We start from the raw sequence: 10138 nt of genomic DNA, 5'->3' as shown, positions 1-10138 counted from the left end.
CCCCAGTTCAGGCTGCCCCAGGCCCCGTCCAACCTGGCCGTGGGCACCTCCAGGGACAGGGCATCACAGTAACGGCAATACCGGGATGCGGAGACAAAGTCACCCATGGTGCCTCTTGCCTTTCCAGAAGATGGCAGATAACAAATTTTGAAAAATGAGGCCAGCTGGCTAATACAGCTATCAGTACCATAACAAAACCTTATTTGTCTTCTCTGGGTGATGTCTTAAGCCATCAGGAACACCCATCAAGGACAGGAGGTCTGTGTTCCAAACACTCCGAGAGCAGAATACAACCAAGCAGCTGGACCACACCCTCTCTGTTAAATGTCATTCTGCCTTACATTGACACAGTGACCACGTTTTCACACACAAAGCCTTCCCACGGCACACCCCAAAATTAACACTTCTTCCTGAGGAGCCATCCTAGTGAGATCTCTGGGTCACTGTTCTATGCTGGCATACTGACAAACACCATCACAGCTCCTGCACCACTCCATATTTCAGTACAGAAGTATTCATTATACTGAACGCAACTGGAGTACATCCTCAGAAATCATAAATATAAACAACAGTGAAACAATAGTGCCTTCTTGTATCTCCCATCCATTATTGGCTTATACGAGAGAGAAATGGCTGTCAGACACCTGGTCTAGCTTTGCGCTAAGGCAAGACCATGGGCATTAACTCACTGAGACTATGGCTGGAGACAAGAAGCTGGCAGTGCTCCACATGCAGCCAGACACTTCATTCATGTCCTACTACAGCAGCGCAAGCATGCCTGTCCATAATAAACAAAAGGCTTGCTCCTTACACTGTGTTATCTTTCAGACAAAGGTAAGGGAACAAAAATAACAGGTTCAGGGCACAAACCCAGCTAAAATGTATCTGTTTCCCTGTGCTGTCATACAGAGACCCGTGTTAACAGAATGAGGATGTGGAACAAGTGGCAGGAGCGTGGTTCTACATAAACCAGCCCTGAGACTCAAGAAACTCTCAGCTACATCCTTAGACACTTATATATTACTTTTCTGCCAGCAGAAACAGTTTACGAGGCTGCTGCCTCCCCATCTCCTGCTGCAATCTCTCCTTACCATCCCACCACCTGCACTAATCCACCTGCACACTGCGCTGACCAGTGGGGTGGAAATAATGCTGCTTCTCCATCAAAATGTTTGGGAGGATGCATCTAATTTAACCACGTGAACAAACGATGTGTTAAAGCCAACGAAGAAGAGTGATGAAGGAGTAACAGCTGTCTCTCTGAAATGGAAGCTGCTCAAGCTGGAAGATACAGCTGTGGCTTTCCTACAGGAGACAGCCCGACATTGTTTGATGAAGGAACATCCACAGAAACGCTCCACCTTAAGCACAATATGCTATGCAGGAAAGAAAAGAAAAAGGGGGACCCCCCCCTCCACCCTCCCAACACAGCACACACCGCCTTCTCCCACCAGTCCCTAAATCCGCACGGCGCGCTTTGCAAATCATTCAGCTACTGTCAGCTGGAAAGGAGCAAACTCAGGATGCACTGCAGGAACGCGGTTACTGCAGTCCCTTGGAGCTCAAAGCCACCTCCCTCCACTCGAGGGAACGGCACAAACACGTACCAGCACATTGCAAGTGCCCTTCATGATTTGGTAATATTTACCTGCTTGTGCTCGTTCGAGACAAAGCACAGTATTAGAACTCTATAAGCATTAGCAGTAATGTACTGCTAAGAGGGATGGCAGCACAGGATACAAAAAAACCAATCAGTTTATCAGTATATGTATACAAAATAGAGTGTATGTATACAAAACACCCAGAACTATGATATACCGATACACAGCCTGTTATCTGATCGTTCTGAAAAGGTGAGTATTGTCATTTAAATGGACTGATTTTTAGATACAACTTTGATTCCTGGAATATATACAATAATACATTGTAAGAAAAGCAGATATTAATTGTCACCAAAGTAATGTGACGCTTCTTGACCTTTTGAATGTTAATTAGCACATCATCAACTTATTAAATGGCTTTCTGGGGTGAGTGCAAATAAATACAGGGTTATGCTCGCAGAGTAATTAGGCTGTAGTGAGCCACCACCCCACCCTACCCACCTATAAGGAAGCTGAGCAACTGACCAGACTGGTTACATCCTTCACTTGATTCGCTTTAGAATATAATAAAATCAGCTATGGTTCTGATGTAAGCACAGAAACATCATCTTAAAACGATGAATGGGTTTTATGGCAGATATTTACAAACAATCAAAATAGGAAACAGCTCAGTTTTAGCCGACAAAGATATTTTAGGTTTTTTTTTCCTGTAATTAAGACACAATAGTGAGAAACCATACAAAAAATCTGTGTTCACATAGACAACATGGGGAAAGCACACTTGGAATAGAAGACCACATGCTTCCTAATTTAGAGAGAGAAAAGAAAACAGGAAGAAAAAAAGACCAGTAAGAATTATTTGAAAAAATAAATTCCATTTAATTCCACCTGCAGGTCAAAGCAGCTTTCAGGGTAAAGATTGCTTCTGAGGGCACTGAAAAGAGCTGAACAGCAGAACCCAAGGGAGATAAGCTGGATTCAGAGAATCAAACCATGATTAAATCAACAGACAGATACTATTACTTGCATCTGTTTTCTTAGCTGACTCAATCTGAAGAAACTATCAAATATCAGAGATTAGATATGCTAATTTTATATTGTACAAAGAAAATAAGCATTAACTGTGCTTCAGTGTTTGTCCTTTGAATACCAGTTCTTTGTTCATGCACCCAAATATATTTTAGGTACTCACGCCTGCCTATCTGCCATGGCCTGTCATTACGCATTATATTAACTGTCTGGTACAAAAAACATTTTCCAAAACAAGTACAGCATTATCTGTCAAAGCACCTCAAACACAACCCTGTGGAAATGATTCCTACATCCCTGAAAGGACCTGTAATTCTGGCTCTTACCCTCTAACAAAACGCCCAGTTCAAATCCCCCAAGTCAAAGCAACAAATGCACCTCAGCAAACCTAAGGCAGAGTGAGCATGTGCTTTCTGGTCTGGCATTTATTGATTGTGGTGACTGGTAAGTATTTTTTCAAAGGAACCACGCTTATTTCTACAGCCTGCTATTAGACAGGAAAATGTTCCACTAAAGAAATTACCGGGAGAGCCTCACTACCTCAAGCTGAGCATGACTCAGGATATAACTGGCTCTATTTTGAGGTCAAAATGCTTCTTTTTAGAATAAGCAGTTTGCCTTCTACTAGCACTCAGTTACCAGGAAGCATATATTAGACGTAACATGCCCAATGATTTTGTTTTAAGGAAAACAAAAGTTAACATCTAAAAGAAACATATTTTTTCTAAACTTTCCTCAAGGTAAATACTGCGTTTTCATAGAAGAATGGAAAAATACTTTGAAAATATAAAATACTAAGCAGGTTGAGTTGTGAAAAATGCTTGTAACTGGGCACTTCTATTGCAGTGATGATGGAATCGGTCAGATCACACTTTTATGACAGATGTGTCATGCTCAACTATACCTTGAGGCAGACGGACAGCAAAAGGTTTCTTTACATAAACCTGGTATGCTTGCCTTCATCTCTTTTTGCTACCACACTCCTCTTCAACATTAAATACAAAAATACATTTTGCTTCTTTATGAATGTACACACACTCATTTTTTACTCCCTTTATGAAAACAGTACTTTAAAAATTATTTGTATACTTAATAGAGTTTTAAAATAATCATGAGCTAAGCATCCGGAAAGAAGCTGCTAATGCCAGAATAAACCCACTTACACATCTTCCAGAGAAACCGAGCAGAGTAAGAGATGAAAGAGTAACTGCACAAGCCCACATGTCTCGAGAGAAACAGAAGCTGCATTGCGTGGACTCAGCACAGAACGCAAGGGTTCAGCGTTTCCCCAAGCTCCTAATTAAGAGACATAGCTAGGTATGTCTGCATGCACACGTAGATACACAGATCTCTCTCTGTGTTTAAACGTACACAGCCTATGGCTAGCACACAAGCGAGGGTTTTCTGACCTCATTATGGTAAATTCTTCATAAACAGAGCAAGCAGCAATTGCTTTTATATCCCTTATGCATCCCTCAAGCGGTATTTTGATTATTGCATGTCAAAGCATTTGGTAGGCTCCCACAAATTTCATTTATGATTTTGTACACTATTCTTCTGTCGCTGAGCAAAAGCTTTTTAAAATTAGTTTGCATTAATAAGGCACTGTTGGTATATCCCAATAATGAAATGAACAGCAAATGAAGTAACTTCACAAGACATTTGGGGGATAACATTATATTCTTTTTAAATTACTTATAATAGCGTGCTTTCTTAGAAAAATGAATGGAACCCATACTGCTGTTAGAATTTCTCATTAGCAGAAGTGTCCAGTTCCATCACCACCCATCAGAAACAGAAAGGTTGCCAAACTTTAACTGCAACACGATGCGGAAGTGATACTGCATTGTTGTGTGACTTCAGTAACTGACCATTTAAATTCTCTGCACTTTGCTACCTGGTTCTGCATTAAGTGCTTATCTAATCGGATCTGGAGTTTTCCACACCTGTGAAAACTGCACAGAAAGGTTATCTTAAACCACGTGTCCATAAAAAAAAATCATGGCAACACCTTACAAAATACGAGGCCTTCTGCTCAGAATCAGCAGAGAGATCAGTTTGCTCTCTGCTTCCAGTAAATGCTGAATGTGTTTCTTTCAATTGTCTCTATAATCCTGGGTTTATAATATCCTCTATCATGTTTCGCTGAAGCTTTGGAATTCATAATCAATTAAAATAAAGCTATTTTCCACAGCAGTTTGAAATCAATCCTGAATTCAAAAAGGTTTTGTTTGTTTTTTTTTTTAATTAAAATGCTGTTTAAATCTCGAAGGTTCCTTCCTAGCTTTCCAACCCTTTGGGCACGTTTCCTATTTCAGAGAAGTGCAAACACAACAGGGGAAGTGAAACAGACAATTACTTCCCAGAGTAATTGTTACCAAACCTTCTGCCACTTGCAACACAAAAATAACATTTTAAGAGTCCTCGTTCAACACATTTTTATGTAGGACTACAAAAATTCTTCTATTACAACTGACGTTTGCTCAGCGTTCTGTTGTTTAAAGCAGAGTATAAGAGCAAACTTTCACTTTTTTTTCCCCAGCTCCTTTTGCTTTCTGATTCTGTACTCGAACACTACTGTTACAATGAAGTTGGATACACCAAAGAAAAATTTTAGTAGGGAAAATAACAAGGCGTAGACGCACCTGATGGATGGAGCAGCCTCCCAGAGGCGGCCAGCAGCGTTCATCTGGGTGGTGCTGCCCTGGCCGTTACAAAGGGGTTCTCAACGCTCGGGACGCAGCACGCAGGGAGGAGGCACGGTGCCCCCGCCCGTGCTGACACAGGAGCGCTGTGTAGCTGGGCCGACCTGACAGCCCGCTATCTACAACAGCAGAAAGCCAGAAGGATAAAGCACCTTCCTAATTCACCTCTGCCCAAAAGACAGTTACCAATGAGGTCAGCCAGGCATTAGGGTTATTTCGCTAGAACAACGCGCCCCTAACGATTTACCCCGTTATTTTAGACACAGACGCCGAAGAACCGTCTCGGAGCACGGCACGGTGACCCGCACCACACCGCTCGGTCACGATGCGCGCAACCCGAGCGGCGCCGTCCCCGCCTTCCTTCCACCATTTCGCACGGCCCCGCCGCGCCGTGCGGCGGCCCCACGCAGCGCCCTCGCTCAGCCCCGGCCCGGCCCGGTCACCCCTGGGCGGCGCCGGCCGCGCCGCAACCCCGCGGGGGGACAAAGCGCGCGGCGCTGCGGGGCCGCCCGAGCGCGGTCGCAGAGCTGTCAGCGGGGCGCAGCCTCCCGGCGCAGCCTTTTGTTGTCTGAGAAACGGGAGGCAGGAGGAAGGCGCAGATGAAAGAGGAAAGCCCCGACCCGCCCGCCGTCCCCCGCTCACCGCTCGGTGCTGCAGGCTCGGATGTGCGCAGCGCTCGCTGAGGCGGCGCGGGCCGCGCAGCCCGGGGAGAAGAGGCGGCCGGAGGAGGATGTCAGCGACGGGCGGGCGGAAGGAAAAGGATTTTGGGGGGAGGAAGCGAGCGGGCACCGCTGTGCCTTCGGTGCTTCCCGTGAGGAGCTGACGGGCCCGACCCGGCCCCCGAGGAGCGGGCGCTGACAGCTGCAGGCAGCCGCCGCCCCGGCCGCTACAGCCGNGCCCGGCGCTCCGCCCGCCCCGCCCCGCCGAACATGGCGGCCGCCCTCCGTCTCCCGGCAGGCCGCGCGTGTCCTCCTTTCCCGCCGCTCCCCCTGCCCGCATGATGTCATGGCTCCCGGCGCGAGGCGAGCGCACTGCTTCCCGCCCGCCGCCTCCCTTCAGCGCCGTCGCCATGGCTGCCCGCAGCCGGCCCGGAGGGGAGGAGTGTGAGGAAGGGCCTCACGCTGGCTGCCCTGGCGGTGCCTGGGAAGGGGGGCTTAGGCTAAAGCTGGAGCGCAAACGCTGAGGTGAAGGCTGGGTGCCCCTCTGTGCTGTTAATACTGTTCAGCACCTCTGTCTTCGTGCATATTGAGCCACCTCATAGATCCCCCGTCTGACAGGTTTATGCATAACATGGAAGAGTGTCACTGAAACTCAGTGACATTGCCGCAAAAACTTTGTCTTTGCAGCTTCTAATTTCACTCCCGCTCTTCATAACGTAGAATGGTCACTGTTTTCTCCATGTTTCACTGGGTACATGTTAATCACTGAAATGAAGGAAGGTGGAAGAAAACAGGAGTTCTGAAATGAAAAATACAGTTAAATATGACGGTGCAGTGCCATGTACGTTGGTAGTCATTGGGGAATGGTGACAGCCTAACTTTATAAAACTGTTATTAATGTCTAGACAATATTATGGTGCATTATCAACTGAACACTGTGGAACTCCTGCAGTATGTATAGGTATGAATCATAAGCTTATGGAAATGTGGAGGCATAGTGGTGAATCAAAATGCGCAGCCTCACCTACATGGTGAATTCTGAAATACACAAGGAAAGCTATGCTAACATCCGCTTGCCCTCAAAGAAAACATCATACAGTTCGACAAAATGGCAGAGGTGAGAAGGCAGGACTCCTAAAAGGAAGTCAGAAGAAAGAATCACAACTCATGCTGTAGTCAGAGGCAGAAAACCAGGAGAAGACAGTCAGAGGAACCCAGCAGAACAAAGTGGGGGGAAAATGAGTAGGCAGCAGACTTCAAGAGCAGAGAGTCCCTCTGGGGTTTGAAAAGCTGAGGGCACTGTAGTATTGACAGGGAAGTCTGGGCAGTGGCCTGGCCAGCTATGCACAATGGTGGGAAATAGGTGTCTGAAAGTAATATGAAAGGGGACAAAATGGAAAAGCATTCCTTTATACACACATTTTTAAGAGTTATGTCAATTGGTCCACAAGTTCAGAGAATTTTCATGAATATGCAAGAGATTTAATTAAAAATAGAACATGCCCTAATTACATGATTATGCAAGAGAACTGATTCAAAGGAACCCCTCCTGTCTTTTGAGTAAACAATATTCATTGCTTTCTTCCTATCACACATTTGCTTTCAAAGATTTCCTGCAATTAGCTGCTTACCCCAGGGAAATGAGTATCTCTTGAACAAAGCACCTACTCCAGCTTTGACCCTGATTCATAATACGCCGCCTAATGAAGTATATGCATGCTAGCAATTTCCCACATAAGCAGCACACACTATAAGGTCTGTCGTGCAGCAAGGGTGCTTAGTGCAATGGAACTAATGTGCAGTATTGCTTACCTCTGTTTATGGCACACAGTGAAGGAGTAGACACAGGAGGCTTGGTGAGCATGCTTCTTCCTCATGCTCCTGCCTGACCCGAAATATCGTGAGTTCCTCCCCAGCTGGATCTTGTTTTTCTTGTTCCTTCTCCACAAGTTACCTGTGTTCTTCCATCAGAAAAGCTGTTTGCTGTCCACATTTCCATCTTGTCTTAGGGAACTAGTCACACTGTGTGCCCTGTTTTTAGGATGAAGTGACCCAGACATACTGTCTCTAAAATATTTTTTGTCCAACAAGGTCGCTGTGGTTTTCTGCAGTCATCTGAGTGGGTATTAAAGCAAAATCCCCAAATATGTTATTTATAATGCTGAATTCTTTATTCTCAATATACCCATTCCCCTCCTCTCCCATAAGAGTTTGGAATTTGCATTGGGAGGGGGCAAAGCAAACAGTTCAGCTTATGCAGCAGAAAAGGCTCTTACATTTTGAGGTGCAAGTGTGAGAAATACACACAGCAAATCAAGATTCAGTTTGACTGACATCCACAATTAGAGCAAGCCTCTGCAAAGAAGTTCAGGTTCACTTCATTTATGAAGTGTAGGTCACTTTATTTTACAACTGTTGTTATATCCTCCTGCCTTAGAGGATCTTTCTGCCAAAGAGACAAAAGTTTTTAACGTCTAAACTTACAGTCTGTAAAATCCATGACTTCATTCTATAAATATGGGCTACCATAAAGCATTGCATTGGAATAATTTCAGTCGCTGCTAAAGTGCTGTTTAAAAGCATCCTGGTAATAATAAATATTGAAAGGCCAGATTCAGCAACCTGTCTGGCTTTTCATCACTATCACTTGACAACTGCATATGTTTTTAGTTCATATTTCCTACAAGAATGTCCTTTATGAAGAACAGGAAACATAAAAATTGGGGCTTAAGACCAGAAGTGTTAAGTACTCAGTTGCAGACAGCATTAGCCTAGCTCCTTTGTGCAGATTTGCAAATTACTGCATGCAGAGCTACCTTGTTAGCATGGAGTTCAGGCACTTGGGAGTAAAAGGACTGTATTTTGTTCGACATGACTCATTGTCATGGTCAAGATGCCTGAACGTGCCATAGGAGACCCACTGTTGGGTATGGCATTAAAGTACTAGGTAAAATAAACACTGATCACAATCCTGCTTCCAAAGTCAATAAGCTTCATTTACATGGAAGTGAATTCTCCTTTTTCAGTCACAAGGATTTCTAGAAAGCGGTAACAAATGAAAGCCAGCATGTTTCTCCCTGCCATTCTCTATCCACAGTGAAATAACAAGAAAATAAAGCATGCAGTGTAATCCAGCTCTAACAAGCCATTTCATTAGTTAATTTCTTTTAGGTTTTTTTTTTTTTTTATGGAGAGCAGGATGCTTGCTGTGGACATTAACATTTTGCTACCCAGAATTCTTTTCATCTCATCGCTATTAGAGAACGTCTGAGAAAGACGTTCCTCTTTCCAGCCAACATTAAGCAGAGGGACAGACTGGGACATAAACTTTTCTCAGTACCAGTAAACCAGTGCTTCTTCATGAAGATAAGGAAAAAAGATGTATTCTCTTTATTCTCACAAAGATTTCTATATACATTTAAAAAAGAAGGAACTTGTGATTTTTCTCATGCTGTCTTTCACTGAAGTTCATGCATATGCTAAGCACAAGAAACAGTAGTCTCAGCATATGACTGTATGTGACCTCCTCTGTTTTTTTTTTTTAATATAACTGTAAAACTGAATTGAAAAACCAGCGGGTTTCTTACCCTTCATGCCCGAGAACCTCATGCCAGTGTTGACTCAAGGGTAATTTATACACATAGATACTGTGCCAAATTGAGTTGTTTTTCTATCTGTTTTCCCTTGCTAGCGATTAGCCCCTTTCCTCTAATTGTTTGCATTTCTAAATCCTCAAATGTAACACCTCTCTTTTGCACTTATTTAAACCATTGTAGAGGAAGGATGCTTCTCACCGGGTAAGCCTCTTGGCTAGTCCTCCCACCACTCACCTGTCTAGAAGATCTGGCACTCCTTTCCTCCCTCCTGACCATCATTTTGCTTGGCTAAACAAACTGAACCCTTAAGGTCTTGTTAAGATTCTACATCTCCCTGATCAGCCTAGCTGCCCTTCTCTGCTACTATTTGTTTTGCCTTTCTTGAGCATAACGTGCTACAATTTTGTGCCATGATTGCTATTGAAAATGATGGCTCCTAAGTCTGACTTATTAATAAGCTCCCTTTCACTTGATGTATTCCTTTTCTGCACACACTGTAGCAATTGCCAAACCCTTATCCACCCTTCAATTCTTCTTCTGAATGCTTT

The 10138-nt window shown here is 44.2% G+C and overlaps 1 protein-coding gene across 2 annotated transcripts in view; it reads right to left on the bottom strand.

Moving 5' to 3' along the window:
- The window catches only part of KLC1 (kinesin light chain 1), a 41151-nt gene extending 34918 nt beyond the window's left edge, over window positions 1-6233 (bottom strand). Inside the window, exon 1 of one of the 2 annotated variants that reach the window (XM_021402035.1) lies at window positions 5978-6233. Coding sequence is in view for 1 of the 2 variants with exons in the window: in XM_021402033.1 (XP_021257708.1) it covers window positions 5276-5319 (44 nt within the window). In the remaining variant the exon portion in view is untranslated. Of the gene's footprint in view, window positions 1-5275; window positions 5498-5977 lie in introns of those variants that run through there. The other variant, XM_021402033.1, reaches the window with a different exon arrangement.

This window comes from Numida meleagris, chromosome 6, assembly GCF_002078875.1.
Source record: "Numida meleagris isolate 19003 breed g44 Domestic line chromosome 6, NumMel1.0, whole genome shotgun sequence".
NCBI lineage: Eukaryota > Metazoa > Chordata > Aves > Galliformes > Numididae > Numida > Numida meleagris.
This window is presented reverse-complemented; position numbering and strand designations above follow the sequence as displayed.